Source organism: Pseudophryne corroboree, chromosome 7, assembly GCF_028390025.1.
Source record: "Pseudophryne corroboree isolate aPseCor3 chromosome 7, aPseCor3.hap2, whole genome shotgun sequence".
In the NCBI taxonomy this organism is placed as follows: domain Eukaryota; kingdom Metazoa; phylum Chordata; class Amphibia; order Anura; family Myobatrachidae; genus Pseudophryne; species Pseudophryne corroboree.
This window is the reverse complement of record NC_086450.1, coordinates 32,269,516-32,287,672: the sequence shown is the minus strand read 5'-3', so window position 1 is coordinate 32,287,672 and position 18,157 is coordinate 32,269,516. Positions and strand designations below refer to the sequence as shown.

The 18,157-nt window shown below is 44.2% G+C and overlaps 1 protein-coding gene across 2 annotated transcripts in view; it reads right to left on the bottom strand.

The window, feature by feature from the left end:
* DPP10 (dipeptidyl peptidase like 10) overlaps positions 1–18,157 on the bottom strand; it is a 473,198-nt gene that overhangs the window by 349,802 nt on the left and 105,239 nt on the right. For both annotated transcript variants that reach the window (XM_063932900.1, XM_063932902.1), the window contains exon 2: positions 16,695–16,809. In XM_063932900.1, the coding sequence (XP_063788970.1) occupies positions 16,695–16,809 (115 nt within the window). The remainder of the gene's footprint in view (positions 1–16,694; positions 16,810–18,157) is intronic.

Genomic DNA, 18,157 nt, shown 5'->3' with positions numbered 1-18,157 from the left:
AGTGTATGAGAAAGAAAAGTTTTTATTGAAATGAAATGTCTTTATGAAATAAAGGATGAATTTTTTTAGATAATAAGCCTTTTTAACTATGCTGCAATCATTATGATGTCATTTCCAGGAATTAAACTGATTGGCTGTTCTTCATATAAATATATGGCTCTCCACACTAACCCTATGTCTTGATAAAGGTCCAAATACAGACCGAAACACGTCGACAGGAGGAGTGTGGACAGCCATTTTTTTCCAGTTTTACCTTCTAATAAGACTCTGTGTAAGGTAAAAATCGTTTTTAATTTTTATTTTTTATGTAGAAGAAAATTCCAGCTTTTTTTCTGCCTATTTTTAAATTTTTGCATGTACTGTATCATTCTGGACATTGTTGTTTGATCCACTCTCATGTGGCGAGTGGTGTGAAATAAAATACAAGAATTTTTTGCTTTTACGTGGATTTCCAAATTTATGGATTTTTACATTTATGGAATTGCATGCGTTTGGCTGGGAGTTTTTCAGAAGAACTGTATGAGAGAGGATATAAAAAAACCCTGATGTGCATGGCAAAAACCAGCTAGACTGTGAGTGGGGTACGCTTGCTGGAACCTCTTTTTCTTCTTATATATAAAGAAACCGTTATGTGTATGTCATCTCCCCCACTTTGTGTAAGTGGGGTACGTTCTTTAAACCTCTCATCAATTCACGGGGTGTACTTTATAATATTTCACACACCATAAAGAAACAGGGTATATACATTTTTTATTTATGAGGATCACTACACCTTCATAGTTATATACCTCTATAGGTGTATATATATTTTTGTGACACATTCTTCTCCTAAACAGGAGAGAGTCTTTCTACACAATTTTTGTTTTGGCACTAAAATCATTGGTCCAGTCTACACATTTGTTTTTTAATCTCTTTTTCCACATACCCGACACTGAGAAAGACTGTGGAGAAATATAAAACCGCTGCCAGTTGAGAACCAAGGGGAAAAAGAAACCTTGATATGCTTGTGGCCATCTTTAAACCCTGTAAGTAGGGTACTCATCTGGAAATAAAGATACCTTTATGTGCTTCCTTCACCTTATAAACCTAGTGAGTGGGGTATGCCAATCTAAAAAAAACACAGTAAAATTGGTGATCTGGTGGTGGAGAGAGGAAAAGAAAGATACCTTTATACGTACAGTTTCACGTTGAATAGTGTGAGTTGAGGTACGCCTAAGCCACGCCTCTGATCATCTATACAAAGGACTTTTGTTGCACAGTGTGTTATATAGAGACATAGACTGTTCTACACATGTATTATCTTTATTTTTTACATATTATTCACCTCATTGGAAAATAACACTGGATGAATGTGAGAAGAAGAAAAGAGAGAAAAAATCTCGAGGACCTACTGAAAGGAACGTATTGTATAATTGTTAATACATGTACACCTAGAACGTTAAATATTATAAATACAGCGCCATGGGTTGCATCTAGCCTTTTACGTCTACTGAGGTCTGAAAGGGCAGTTGTTGCATTAGTGCAGGAGACCCATTTTAAGGTTGGAATTCGTAATCCTTCTCTCACCAATCGCTACTTCCCCTCAGCATACTACAGTAACACCCCAGGTAGCAAGTCCAAGGGAGTGGCTATTGTTTTCTCCAAGGATTTATGCATTTCTGACGTATCCACACACAGGGTAGTACCGGGTAGGCTCCTTCTCTTGACCTGTAAAATCTTTGAACAACTGTTCACTTTTGCAGTGATGTATGCCCCAAACCAGGCCCAAATGTCTTTCTTCAATTCCCATCTCCCGAGGTTAGACTCTCTGTTCCAGGGTATTACTGTTTTTGGTGGGGACTTCGGACATTGGACCCTAGTACTGACACATGCTCCCAAACCTCTAGATTTGTTGCACCTAAATATCGCCACGTCAAATGCCTACTTCATACACGACAACTAGCTGACTCCTGGAGGACCCTCAATCCCTCGGGACGTGACTACTCCTTATACTCACACCCCCACCGGGTTTATTCTCGTATTGATTACTTGTTCCTTAGCCATAGACACCTTCCACTCCTCATAGATGCCACTATTGGCTCTTTCACTTGGTCGGACCATGCTCCAGTGACATTGACTTTAGACCTCCCTCACGGTCCCCATAAACAATGGACCTGGAGACTCAATGAGTCTCTTCTTTATGACGCACTTTGTAAAGATGCCTTAGATAAGGCTCTGGATGATTATATTGCCACGAATGTCACGTACGATGTCTCCCACCTGACCGTGTGGGAAGCACATAAATGTGTACTCCGCGGCAAGCTGATCCAATTAGGCACAAGTAAGAAGAAACAAAAGCAGTCTCTGATCTCAGGTCTTTTACTTCGGATTCATGCCCTCGAGACCTCTCACAAGGCATCATTGTCGGATAAGACCCTTGTGGAATTGTCCGAAGCCCGCTCGCAGCTGAATAAACTCCTGTCTGATAATATAATTCTCTCCATCCGTAAATGTAAACGGAAATATTATCAGTGGGGCAATAAACCTGGCAGAGTCCTGGCTCAAGCTATACGTGCTCAACACTCGGCTTCGTTTATTAGCTCTGTGAAAGATGCCAGCGGAAGCCCCAAATTCAAATCGCCTGAGATTGGGACTTGCTTTGCACGATTTTACGCCTTGCTGTACAATCTAGAAACTGACTCCTCAGATACAGACCCCCACCTTTCGCTCCAAAAGATAAGGGACTATCTGAGATCCATAGATTATCCCGTTCTCCCGCCCTCGACACTCGGCTTGCTGGATGCCCCGTTCACTGCTCAAGAGCTAAATCAGGCCATTTCTTCTATGCCGTCGGGAAAAAGCCCTGGCCCTGACGGATTCACTATCGCATACTACAAGGTGTTTAGGGATAAGCTGATTCCCCTACTCCTTAGAGCATTTAACTCAATTGCATCTGGCTCTCATTTTTCCCGTGACTCTCTGGAGACCCATGTTTCGGTGATACCGAAGCAGGGCAAGGACCCTTCGGTCTGCTCCAGCTATAGACCCATTTCCCTCCTGAATGTGGATCTCAAGCTCTACGCGAAGATTTTGGCAAATAGATTAAAGGCGCTGATCCCCCTCTTAGTTCACAATGACCAAGTTGATTTTGTTGTGGGCCGAGAGGCTAAAGACAATACAACCAAAATTCTTAATCTCATCCACTTAGCTTCCCACAGTTCTACCCCTACTATTTTACTTTGTACTGACGCCGAAAAGGCATTTGATAGGGTCAGTTGGAAATTCATTAAATCAATTTTGGAGCACATTGGCTTAGGTCCCAACGCACTCACTTGGATACTGGCTCTCTATGACTCTCCGACAGCAAAGGTTCGCGTAAATGGCACCCTATCTGACCCATTCACCATAAGCAACGGCACTAGGCAGGGTTGCCCGTTATCACCGTTGATCTTTATGCTTTGTATTGAAGCACTAGCTAGAGCTATACGAGCTAATCATGACATCAGGGGTTTTACCGTGGGAGACGGAGTGTACAAGTTAGCCCTATTTGCCGATGACCTCTTAGCCATAGTATCCCACCCCACTGACTCCTTGCCGCACCTAATGAAAGAACTTGACCTCTTTGGACAGCTTTCCAATATCAAAATTAATTATTCTAAATCCAGCGCTCTTAATATTTCCACCCCTGCAGAATCCGTTGCGGACCTTAAACGCTCTTTCCCCTTCTCATGGTAATCTTCTTACATAACATACCTTGGTGTTAAGTTGTCTGCTAGTGAGTCCCAGCTGTTCCTGTTGAATTACTTGCCTCTCTTGCAAGTGATTCGGAATGACTACTCTAGATGGAATATGAAATATCTATCCTGGTTTGGGAGGATAAATATAGTTAAGATGAATACCCTTCCTAAATTATTGTATGTAATGCAGGCCCTCCCGATTCGTATCCCAGAGTCCTGGTTCCGATCTATTTCGCGATTGATCCAGCAATTTATCTGGCAACGGAGGAGACCTAGACTTAGACGCTCCCTCTTGACTAAATCAATTGAGAATGGCGGCCTCAAACTTCCTGATATAAAAAATTATTACCATGCCATTCTTTTAAGTAGAATTATAGACTGGACTAGGATCCGCGAACTTAAACAATGGGTGGAACTAGAGGGCCTGTACGTGCAGCAATTCCCGGAAATATTCCCTTGGCTCCCCTCCTTCCCTAAGTTGCTCCTCCCCCATCCTACCATCACCCCCACGCTAGTCACCTGGAAAATGTTACGGAGTCTTCCCTACATCTCATCTGAATTCGGACCCTTGACATCTTTTCTGGCCAACCCTGATTTTGCACCGGGTGTCAACCCCGCCCACTTCTCACAATGGGCTGTTGCAGGACTGTTCAGGGTCGGTCAGATGGTGTCGACGACTGGAGTCAAACAGTTCGCAGACCTGAGGGCGAGGTGGGACATCCCCCAACAGGACTTTTGGAAGTTCCTACAAATAAGGCACTTCTTGGCAACTGGCGATAGACTTCGCAGCGCCATTAGGGAACTGACCCTATTTGAGAAGCTTTGCGTGGCTACTCTTGACCCGACCCACACTATCTCCACACTATACAAACTTATTTGCCATTCCCAACCTGTCGTTACCCCATCCTTTATTGTGGCTTGGGAAAAGGACTTGGGCATTTCTTTATCGCCTAGAGACTGGGAAAAAAAATTCTTGAAAACTCACTCGAGCTCTGTCTGTGTCCAGATCCGGGAGACTCAATACAAAGTTGTGACAAGATGGTATAGGCACCCATCTCTCCTTCACGCAATGTATCCCTCCTCATCAGCCCATTGCTGGCGTTGCTCCTCCACTTCAGGCTCCCTCCTACATGTTTGGTGGACTTGTCCTATGATCCAACCATTTTGGCGAGAGGTTATGCAGATTTGTCAGACCATTCTTAAGATTCAGATCCCCTCTGACCCTGCATTCTGGCTTATTAACCACTCCAGTATTCCAGTGTCCCAACACAAACACTCACTACTGCGACACTTAAGTAACGCAGCACGTGCTGTGATCCCGGCCATGTGGAGGTCTCACCTCCCTCCTACACGTCGGGCATGGTTCACTAAACTAGACTACTTCATGAGAATGGAAGACTTGTTCCTCTCATCGATAGGCAGGTCTCGTGAATTCGACTCTACATGGCTCCCTTGGCTAGAATACAAGGCTTCCCAGGCCTACTTAGCCACTCCCTTGGACAGCAGTTAATATCCCTATCTATCTTTTAGTTTTTTTTTGTTTTCTATGTTCCTTATGTTAAAGAACACATTGTATTGTTGGTGTACATTGCAGCCCTCTAGCAGACATAATACGATCTCCTTACGATATTTCATTAAAGTGTCCCATGCTCCTCAGAAGTCATGCTCTATCCTCCTGCCCACTCGGCTTATATGCCTTTGAGGGCTTTACTTTTTTCTGCTGGTTTGCTATCCCTAAATTGAGCATTCGTACACTCAGATTTGTGACTACCAACTTTATATACATTGCTGTTTCCTTTTTCTCTTTTTTTTGTATTTGTGTAAAGTGTTCTTCTCTTTGTTCACGTCTTAGAAAATCCTTAATAAAAACTGATTATATAATAAAAAATAAAAAAAATACCCAAATAAAAACAATACACAGACACCGTGAAAGTAAAAGTTTAATGAACATACATGCACACTTACATACATACATACTTACCTACCTATGTTGACACGAAGCACTCGGTCCTCTTGTCCAGTAGAATCCAGGGGTACCTGTAAATAAAATTATACTGGTGCTGGTTGTTTAAATATGGAGGGACCCCAGTCATTCCCCCCCCCCCCCCCGTATTTTTACAACCAGGACCGGCTCAAAGAGCCTGAGGCTGGTTATGCTTAGGAGGGGGGACCCCACGCAATTTTTTTCAGATTTTTAACTCTTTCTTCACCTCCTAATATACCCAATGAAGCCCAGCAAGGATCTCACAGATCCAGCCGGGATTCATTGTGTTTTGTCAGGCAGTGTTTTACTAATCATTCCCGCAAAACACTGCCGACATTACGAATGACATCGAGATCGGAAAATACGAAAATGAAGAATACGACAGCATAGTATACGACAGCATAACTTGAGGACATACACTGAGACTGGAGGGGGGGAGGTTCAGGGGAAATTTAAGGAAAAATTACTTCACAGAAAGGGTAGTGGATAAGTGGAATAGCCTCCCATCAGAGGTGGTAGAGGCTAAGACTGTAGAGCAATTTAAACATACTTGGGATAGGCATATGAATATCCTTACAAAGAATTAAGGTTCAAAAAGGGTTGAGATTGCCTAAAGGATAAAAAAAAAGGGCAGACTAGATGGGCCAAGTGGTTCTTATCTGCCGACAATTCTATGTTTCTATAGTAAATGAGCCGTAAAAAAACAAAAAATTGCAAATTCACACTACCGATGTCATTCGTGTTTAACCTCCCACCAAATCCCGACAATTGCGAATCTTAGTAAATATACCCCGAATAGTTTATTATTGCGTGCTGTCTGGTGTTTACCTCCTTTGATCATTTGGCCATTTGTGGTCAGGTGTATTATACCTTTACACTTAGTGAGGTTTAGTCGTGGTGTAAAGGACAGAGTGTGATTCCTGATTAGTTAAAAAAAAAAAAAATACCAAACACTGAGCAACATAACCAAACAGGTAATTTCAACTTTAAACTTGTCATTTATTTTGTACTGTCTGGACATGGCTTCTAATAACAAATGCACAGACAAAATTCTTAAAGCTATGTGTGCAAATGCTAGGAGCTTAGGAGACAAAATTCCAGTGCTAATTGCTATAATAACAAGGGATAGCCTGGATTTTGTGGCAATTACAGAGTCATGGTACAATGAGAATCATGACTGGGACATAGTTATACCAGGATACAATTTATTTAGGAAGGATAGAATGGGAAGAATAGGAGGAGGGGTAGCAGTGTATGTGGAAAAAAAAAGCATAAATGCTACTTTAATACGAAATATTGAAGATAAAACTGAGGCCCTTTGGGTCACCATAGAAACTGGGGAGAAGGACATCATTCGCATTGGGGTGATCTATAGACCACAAGGCCAGGGGCAGGATTTGGACATCACTAAAATGGCTTTAAAGGGAGAAGTCATAATCATGGGAGACTTTAATTTACCAGATGTAAATTGGGAGGGGTCTTTTGCAGGGTGGTCTTCAGTATGCCGGCGGTCGGGCTCCCGGCGACCAGCATACCGGCGCTGGGAGCCTGACACCCGGCATACCGACACTTATTCTCCCTCGTGGGGGTCCACGACCCCCCTGGAGGGAGAATAAAATAGTGTGGCGCGCGTAGCGCGCCACCGTGCCCGTATCGTGGCGAGCGCAGTGAGCCCGCAAGGGGCTCATTTGCGCTCACCACACTGTCGGTAAGCCGGCGGCCGGCCTCCCGGCGCCAGTATGCTGGTCGCCGGGAGGCCGGCCGCCGGCAGATCGTAGTGAACCCCTTTTGCAAGTTCAGCTACAAGTGGCAAATGTCTACATTCCTTACAGGGAGCCTCCCTCAAGCAATTGGTGAGGGAGCCCACTCGCAAAGACTCAATATTAGATTTAATTCTTACAAATGGTGACAGGATTTCAGACACATATGTGGGTGAGCACCTGGGATCCAGTGATCATCAAGCAGTATGGTTTAGTATAAAGACAGGATCCAACTCCTGTCACACAAATACAAAGGTGTTGGATTTTAGAAATGCTGACTTTGCAAAAATGAGGAGATGTTTATGTGATTCATTGGTGGACTGGAGGAACTTGGAAGGAGTGCAGGAGAGGTGGGAAAAACTGAAAAGTGCAATACTGAGGGCAACAGACCATTGTATCAAAAGGGTTAGGAAATGCACCAGGAAAAGGAAGCCAGTGTGGTTCACAAAAGAAGTATCAACTAGTGTAAAGGCAAAAAAGATGGCTTTTAGGAAATACAAACAGACTCAAAATAATAACAACAAAGAGGTGTATCTTGATAGACAGAACGATGCTAAGAAAGTGATCAGACATGCAAAGGCAATAGCTGAGGAGAAAATGGCCCAGTCAGTAGATAAAGGGGGCAAAACTTTTTTTTAAGTATATAAGTGAAAGGAGAAAATCAAATGGAGGAATAATAAGACTGAAGACAGAGAGTGAGCATTTGGTGGAGGGAGACAAGGCAATAGCAGATCACCTAAATAATTATTTTTGCTCAGTATTTACTACAGAAGGACAAGGGATGGGGCCACAGTTAAGTTGCAAGGACATTCATAAAAATAAGGTGGATGAAAGTACATTTACAGAGGAGAAGGTCCTAACAGAACTTTCAAAACTAAAAGTGGATAAATCAATGGGACCAGATGGGATACACCCAAGGATACTAAAAGAGCTAAAAGATGTGCTGGTGACACCTTTAACATAATTATTTAACCAGTCACTAAATGCAGGTGCCATTCCAGAGGACTGGAAAAGAACAAATGTAGTTCCACTGCACAAAAGTGGAAGCAAAAAGAAGCAAGTAACTACAGACCAGTAAGCCTTACATCAGTAGAAGGGAAAGTAATGGAAAACTATTAAAAGAAAGAGTTGTGGAATATCTTAAATCAAACAACTTACAGGATCCAAAATAGCATGGATTTACTGGTGGGAAATCATGCCAAACAAATCTTATTGACTTTTTTGACTCTGTGACGAAAATAATAGATCAAGGGGGAGCTGTAGATGTAGCATATCTAGACTTTAGTAAGGCATTTGACATTGTCCCACATCACAGGCTGCTAAATAAACTTGAAAGCGTGGGGATGGATTATAAAACAGTTAAATTGATAAGAACCTGGTTGCAGGATAGGAAACACAGTTGTAGTAAATGGAGTGCAATCTATGGAGGGAAATGTTACCAGTGGAGTACCCCAGGGATCTGTACTTGGTCCAATTCTCTTTAATATCTGTGTTTGTGACATTGCAGATGGTATTGAAGGGAAGATATGCCTTTTTGCAGATGATACAAAGATATGCAACAGGGTACACACACCAGGAGGGGTAAAACAAATGATTGATGACCTAGGTAGGCTTTAGAAATGGTCAAGAATGTGGCAACTACAGTTTAATGCAAAAAATACAAAATGATGCACTTGGGTCTCAAAAACCCAAAGGCTAAATATAGTATCAAGGGTACTATAATGGAAACTACTGAGGAGGAAAGGAATTTAAGAGTCACTATTTCAAGTGACTTAAAGACAGGAAAGCAATGCAACAAAGCAATGAGAAAGGCAAGTCAGATGCTTGGTTGCATAAGGAGTGGAATCAGTAGCAGGAAAAAAAAGTAATATTGCCACTGTACATGTCATTGGTACGGCCCCATCTGGAATACTGTGTCCAGTTCTGTAGACCATATCTCCAGAAGGATATAAATACATTAGAAAGTGTACAAAGAAGGTCAACTAAAATGGTGCATGGCCTACATCACAAAACTTACTTGGAAAGGCTAAAAGATCTTAACATGTATAGTTTGGAGGAGAGAAGGGAAAGGGGGGACATGATAGAAACTTTCACATATATCAAGGGTCACTCAGGAGGGAAACATTCTTCAAAGGAAGAAAGGAAGAGAAGTATTAGAACTCGAGGACATACACTGAAACTGGAGGGGGGGGGGGGGGGGGGGTTCAAGGGAAATGTAAGGAAAATTACTTCACAGAAAGGGTAGTGGATAAGTGGAATAGCCTTCTATCAGGGGTGGTAGAGGCTAAGACTGTAGAACAATTTAAACATGCTTGGGATAGACATATGAACATCCTTACAAAGAATTAAGGTTCAAAAAGGGTTAATATTACCTACAGGATAAAAAAAAAAAGGTGCAGACTAGATGGGCCAAGTGGTTCTTATCTGCTGTCAAATTCTATGTTTCTATGTACTGTCTCTGTCTGTTACCGATACATAGGTAGGTAGCGCTCACCACTCCACTGCTGTCTGTCACTGATCTCTAGGTAGGTAGCACTCACCATTCTGCTACTGTCTGTCACTGATTCATAGGTAGGTAGCACTCACCACTCTGCTACTGTCTCTGTTACTGAACCCTAGGTAGGTAGTGCTCACCACTCTGCATGGTGCTGAAAGGGAAGCCAGTAGTGGCAATCTGGTGAGATAATGGCTCCAGCATTCTTCTCACACTCACCCCAGTGGATGGGGTGTAAGTAATGTACTGCTTAGTTCATGAGCATTGTGTTGAAGCTGCTGTTTGTGGCTTTGAATTGAACGCGCTGGATTGAGTGATTTCCCGATGGACAGCAGAAGTCGCCGGCATTGTGCTGTCTAATTGGGCATCTGGCAGAGCCCATTTTGGGAATATCTCCTTTGCGTTGTCTCAGTGTTATAAAATCCCTAATTGTATGCTGTGTACGGTCTGGTGAGAAGGATCTGCAGGAGCGTGACGTAATATTACACTCATATGATGAGTAACACGAGGAGGAGCAGGCGTGTCACTGGCCACTGAAGCCACTTTTATATGTTGGGTTTATAAACCACCGGGTGATAGAGAGAACACCCTCCGAGGAGGCAGTGACAGGACCAACTGACACAGAGGGTGGGGGAGCAAATGGCTCCCATATAATTAACAAGTACATTATATACGTCCACCAGAGAACAATATCAAACAATTGCAGCTGAAGCTAAGAAAACTATATTAGATTTCTTATCATTTACGATATGCCCCCGTTCCCATCATCCAAAATGGTTGGCACAAATTCTCATGCATCCTCTGCACCACTAAGGGTTAACAAAGTGCAGCAACACTGTTACAACAATGTAGAAAAGTAGCAACTTTCCAGGTATTGTGTGAATGATGAATGGGATTAGAATAGATCCATGCTACATAAATAGAATGCACTAAGCAGAGCTACAGTACTGTAAAGTGGGGAAAGATAAAGTACCAGCCAATCAGCTCCTACTTGTCATTTTTCAAATACCTAATAGCCTAAGACGTGGCAGTTAGGGGCTGATTGGTTGGTGCTTTATCTCCCTCAACTCTCTCTCTCTCTCTTCAGTGTTATTTTCAACCAGAATGTAACAGAAAACGCAGAGCCGGCCCTAGCCAATATGATGCCCTAGGCAAGATTTTGGCTGGTGCCCCCTAGCACCACCACTGGTTCTGCCTCTGAACTTGCACTTCTTTCCCAGCACCATCACCCCTCATCCATAGCAGTCCTTATTTTGGGGTTTGTACCCCCTATTTTCGAAATAGGAACAGTTCGCACATTTGGCGCACAGCCCAAAAAGGGGTGTGTTTTTGCTGGCAAGGGGCATGGCCGCACAATAGTAACCCCAATTACGTTGCACAGTACTGCAACTTTATTCACATTTGATCATGCGATAGTGTCCATAATTCATATTACATCCCACAGTAGTATCACTTTACCTTATAAACGTTACTCCTCACAGTAGAACCCCTTATTCACATTACATCACACTGAATTGCTCCTTATTCACATTACACCACACCCTATTGCTCTTTATTCACATTAGACCACACAGTAGTGCCCTTTCTATATGCAACGCTACATAGTAGAGCACCTTATACACATAATGCCACACAGTAATGCCCCTTACACATATGAGACACATTATTAATGTCCTTATAAACATAGGCCCTCATTCCGAGTTGTTCGCTCGCAAGCTGCTTTTAGCAGCATTGCACACGCTAAGCCGCCGCCTACTGGGAGTGAATCTTAGCTTATCAAAATTGCGAACGAAAGATTTGCAATATTGCGAAAAGACTTCTCTGTGCAGTTTCTGAGTAGCTCGAGACTTACTCTTCCAGTGCGATCAGTTCAGGGCTTGTCGTTCCTGGTTTGACGTCACAAACACACCCAGCGTTCGCCCAGACACTCCTCCGTTTCTCCAGCCACTCCCGCGTTTTTCCCAGAAACGGTAGCGTTTTTTCAAACACTCCCATAAAACGGCCAGTTTCCGCCCAGAAACACCCACTTCCTGTCAATCACACTCTGATCTCCAGAACGAAGAAAAAACCTCGTAATGCGTGAGTAAAATACCAATCTTCATAGCAAATTTACTTGGCGCAGTCGCAGTGCGAACATTGCGCATGCGCAAATAGCGGAAAATCGCTGCGATGCGAAGAAAATTACCGAGCAAACAACTCGGAATGACCACCATAATGCGCCTTACACATTATGACAACCTTTATTAATGCCCTTTTACACGTAATGCCCCTTACACATATGCCGCACATTATTAATGCCCTTATACACATGATGACACACATAGTGCCCCCTACACATTTGCTGCACATTATTAGTGCTCCTATACACATAATGACACACATACAGTAGTACCCTGTTACACATGTGCCGCACATTTTTAATGCCCTTATACACATAATGACACACATAGTGCCCCTTACACATATGTTGCACATTATTAATGCATTTTTACATGACACACATAATGCTCCTTACACATATTCTGAACACTACTGCACAACCAACCTACTCACATGCACACAACATTCACACTACCACTGTTACCTCTGCCTCTGCTTGAATACAGATGTGTCCTCATAAATCTTGCCTCAATGCTAACGTCGGGCACATTTTTTTAATGAAAATGCATCTTATTTGCATTGCTATGTGGCTAGGATGCACAAGCAGCTTCTGCTGATTAAAATGATATGCAGCCTGCCTATATACTGTGTGAGACTGTGGCTGTATCTGCATATGAAATGCTACACACAGAATATAGGCATGCCGCATATCATTTTAAGCAGCAGAAGCTGCTGATGCCCCTAGGCATATCAAATGCCCTAGGCAATCGCCTAGTTTGCCTATGCCTATGGCCGGCTCTGAGAAAACGTTAAAGACCACTAAGTGTAGAACACAAACAGGTTTATAACACAGAGCTGCTGATAACATTTGCAGATATATACTTAAATATGTCTTATATATACTATGTACTACAGTACTTCATGAGCCATAATGATGTGACTTGCATCACCACGCACTGTGCGCTTCCCACTTAACCAGCTGGTTCGGGGGTGCCCTGCACCCCAGATGTAAACCCTAGAATGTTAGGGACCTGCTAGACAAAAGAGGTGACCTTGACGTTGGTGGGCAGGCCTATAACTTTGGCCAAATTTTGCTAACAACCTCTTATGTGGTATTTATTGTAATATATATTTACATTTTGAGTAGTAATGATTGCATTGTGCACCTGCATCCCCTTTTTCCTGTGCGTAGTACTGTAAATCTCAGCAAGGTAGCACCTCTCATTACAAGCAGCTAGGGAGTGCAGTCCTTCCCCCTATATATAGCTGGGATCATGTTGGGAGTCATTTTCCAAGACTACAGGACACTGCGGCCAGCGACTGCACAGCTTGGAATATTGGAATAACGCCAGGATGCCCCCACCATGTAAATACCAGCTTAGCCAAGGTATGAGAACTATTACAAATATATTTCTGAATATTATATAGCTCTTTAATGTACAGCAACTTACAATATGTACAAGTATACAACAGACCCACAATAGGGACAATCTAGATAGAAAGAGGGAGAGGGGGATATAGGTTTGAAAAATGGACATTGATATCATATACTGGGGCATATGTACTCAACTTTGGAGACAGATAAAGTGAACCAATTAACTCCAGACATTTTTCAAACTCTTTCTGTAACATGGCAGTTAGAAGCTGGTTGACTGGGACTTCACCTCTCTCCACTTTATCTCTCTCTCCAAGGATTGACCTATCTCCCCCATAATGTCACTCATCCAGTGTTTCTAGTGCCATGCTGACCACCAGCCGCTGATACGGAGAAGAAGAAGCAACCGTTAGCTTCTTACCCGCGAACATATCATCTGTTGCCCCTTATTGCTAGTGATTGGCTGGGAGATGTCTCTGCCCTGCGCCATTCTCCAAGACAAAAGTGGGCAGGAAATGTCAACCCCACTCATTCGCATCTTCTAAGAAAGTGGTTGCCAAACTGTGTGCCGTGGCACCCTGGGGTGTCATGGGACACTGTAGGGGGTGCTACTGGTTGGTGGTCCAGTACTGACTCAAATGATTTCTGTTTGATGTGACAGACAAAACCAGGGCTGGTGGCTGCCAGTCATAAAATACAGGGCCAGACAGAAGCGCAGCCCTGCCCACCCCCACACAACTGAACCTAAGGAGGACAGCAAAGCGCCATTTCATTTGTTTAAAAATTTTCAGCTGAATTTCTCAATAATAAACTGTTGGCCAAGGGGTGCCATGAAGAAAATTAAGTTTGGCAACCACTGTTCTCTAACGTAAGAAACAACGATGGTGGTGGACACCTTCTAGGGTGCCCATGAAATGATAGCCCTCTGGTAGACAATAGTATATTTGTCCATATGAAGAAAAATGATTAGTGTATCACTTCTGGAAGGCAACTAATGATAGCGGAGACCAAAAACCCCAGCAAGCCGGTTTATGTAGTAATAATTCTGTCAGCGCTTCACAAATAAATGTTACTTAGAAAGTGCAGAGAGGTACAGCACAGCCCTTTACAGCACATTCATGAGTAGAAGAGTGGAAACGGAGGGTGATAAGGTTTCATTTGAGGTTGTAACAAAAAGAAACATTAATACAGAAAAGTCACAAATTGGTTTTATGCGGCGATACCGCCGATCGCGGTGACCAGGAGATCACTCTGTTGTAGCAAACATTCTGAAGCCGACAAGTGGGGAGGTTGCCCCTGGCAACCGACGGGGAGCTGCTAGCTTTTAGTTTACTAGTACATTTAAAAAAATTATAGGTAGAATCTGGTTGCTATGGGTAATACCACTTTTCATGTTTAGAAGCTTTAGTAAACTTACCCTGTTGTCTTGCTAAATATAACTACAAGCAGATCAGAGATTTGGGGTTCAGTCACTATAACTGCAGATCAGCACACAGACACAGTCATAGCAGATTGGGGTGCAGTCACTGAAGCAGATTGGGGTGCAGTCACTGAAGCAGATTGGGGTGCAGTCACTGAAGCAGATTGGGGGCAGTCACTAAGGCAGATTGGGGTGCAGTCACTATAACTGGAGGTCAGCGCACAGACACAGCCATAGCAGACTGGGGTGCAGTCACTGAGGCAGATTGGGGTGCAGTCACTGAGACAGATTGGGGTGCAGTCACTGAAGCAGATTAGGGTGCAGTCACTGAGGCAGATTAGGGTGCAGTCACTGAGGCAGATTGGGGTGCAGTCACTGAGACAGATTGGGGTGCAGTCACTGAAGCAGATTGGGGTGCAGTCACTAAGGCAGATTGGGGTGCAGTCACTATAACTGGAGGTCAGCGCACAAACCCAGTCATAGCAGATTGGGGTGCAGTCACTGAAGCAGATTGGGGTATAGTCACTGAGGCAGATTGGGGTGCAGTCACTGAGGCAGATTGGGGTGCAGTCACTGAGGCAGATTGGGGTGCAGTCACTGAGGCAGATTGGGGTATAGTCACTGAGGCAGATTGGGGTGCAGTCACTGAGGCAGATTGGGGTGCAGTCACTGAGGCAGATTGGGGTGCAGTCACTGAGGCAGATTGGGGTATAGTCACTGAGGCAGATTGGGGTGCAGTCACTGAGGCAGATTGGGGTGCAGTCACTGAGGCAGATTGGGGTGCAGTCACTGAAGCAGATTGGGGTGCAGTCACTGAGGCAGATTGGGGTGCAGTCACTGAGGCAGACTGGGGTGCAGTCACTGAAGCAGATTGGGGTGCAGTCACTGAGGCAGATTGGGGTGCAGTCACTGAAGCAGATTGGGGTGCAGTCACTGAGGCAGATTGGGGTGCAGTCACTGAGGCAGACTGGGGTGCAGTCACTGAAGCAGATTGGGGTGCAGTCACTGAGGCAGATTGGGGTGCAGTCACTGAGGCAGACTGGGGTGCAGTCACTATAACTGGAGGTCAGCGCACAAACCCAGTCTTAGCAGATTGGAGTGCAGTCACTGAGGCAGATTGGAGTGCAGTCACTGAGGCAGACTGGGGTGCAGTCACTGAAGCAGATTGGGGTGCAGTCACTGAAGCAGATTGGGGTGCAGTCACTGAGGCAGACTGGGGTGCAGTCACTGAAGCAGATTGGGGTGCAGTTACTGAAGCAGATTGGGGTGCAGTCACTGAGGCAGACTGGGGTGCAGTCACTGAAGCAGATTGGGGTGCAGTCACTGAGGCAGATTGGGGTGCAGTCACTGAGGCAGATTGGGGTGCAGTCACTGAAGCAGATTGGGGTGCAGTCACTGAGGCAGATTGGGGTGCAGTCACTGAGGCAGATTGGGGTGCAGTCACTGAGGCAGATTGGGGTGCAGTCACTGAGGCAGATTGGGGTGCAGTCACTGAGACAGATTGGAGTGCAGTCACTGAGACAGATTGGAGTGCAGTCACTGAGGCAGATTGGGGTGCAGTCACTGAGGCAGATTAGGGTGCAGTCACTATAACTGCAGGTCAGCACACAGACACCATCATAGCAGACTGGAGTGCAGTCACTGAGGCAGACTGGGGTGCAGTTACTATAACTGAACAATTGCCTGCAGTCATTATCACGGCAAGTGAATGTATTGGGACCGTCATGACAGACACATAACCATATTGCGCTATTTGCACGCACTTTATATGTCATATTCACATTGAAGCAATAATACTTATAGCAATGAATCACTTCACACGTATAATGAGAAGAAGGTACTGACCTGGCGTCAGCAGGATTACCGACATTGTGATTAGGGAGCAGACCACCAATATAACCAGTAATGCGATAGCGATTCCCTTCCAGTTCTTCTGAGGGGCGCCGTTACTTCCCATCTCCTAGGCACAGAACAGACATGTTGTATTAGTCAGCAGGTACGATCGGCATGTATGGATATAGGCAGGTAGTACTGTACTGTACACATGTATAAGTCTGTCTGTCTGTCCGGGTGTACATTTTTCTATATTTGCACCATTTTTTCGGCAATATAAATCAATAAAGAAACATAAGTTCTGTTACAAAAAGCTTACAATCTAAATGTTACATAAGTGATTCTCTGGGTCATATTAAAAAAACAAACTACTTGATATTAAAGCCTGCAGTTTAGCTTTTGCTCCGATACGCACCTCTCCAGTATTATATTGTAGAGATGGCCATTGGTGGGTTAACCATCGATGGCCACCATTGATAGTAATATTGATGGTTAACCTTGATGGTGTGAAACCATTTGTAAGGGAACCAGCAATGGTTTTACCCACCAATGTTCACCCCTGCTTTGCTGTTCAATAGGCTGCGTGTTAATCGGAGCCCGGGCGCAGGGCTTCGTGGACGCATTGGGGGGCAGAGCCAGATTCCCTTTCACAACACCTTGGCGGGGAAAAAAGAGTCGGTAGCTCTGTATCATCAATGGAGGGAAACCATCTAGTTCTCCACTATCAATGGTAAAAGTAGTCACCATCGGACAAGGGACATTTATTATTTTGAACCATCGATGGTCTATGGCCATCCCTAAGAGAAGGGAAGATGAGGGGTAGATGTCTCTGGATGTATGTAGTTCATACTACTGTGTGCTGGCATTATGTTTGTCTTGGTTTTGTCTTGTGAATGCAGCAAATAGGAATGTTGCATAGAGTGTGGGAGAGAGTAGATGAAAGTGTTGGGAATGATGTGTGTGTGCAGGTTATGATATTGCAGAGTTATATAGAGGCACACCAGCGGATGGTTCAAAGTATGAACAGCCCAGTTACTTAACCAGTGGTCTTGGTTAATTGATAGATAGCAGATACAGCCGTACTCACTGTTACATGTACACTGGTGATGGAGTGTAGTTTGAGTGTACCAGTTATCTCATAGGAGCTAAATAGGTGACTTCTGTCTCCCAACATGTCAATGCACACAGGAGGTCATTCCGACCTGTTCGCACGCTGCCGTTTTTCGAAAGAGCAGCGATCAGGTCACTACTGCGCATGCATATGCACCGCAATGTGCAGGCGCATCATACGGGTACAAAGCGGATCGTTGCTGAGCAATGGTTTTAATGAAGAATCCATTCGCACAGATGATCGCAAGGAGGTTGACAGGAAGAGGGCGTTTGTGGGTGTCTACTGACTGTTTTCTGGGAGTGTTTGGAAAAACGCAGGCGTGTACAAGCGTTTGTAGGGCGGGTGTCTGACGTCAGTTCCGGGA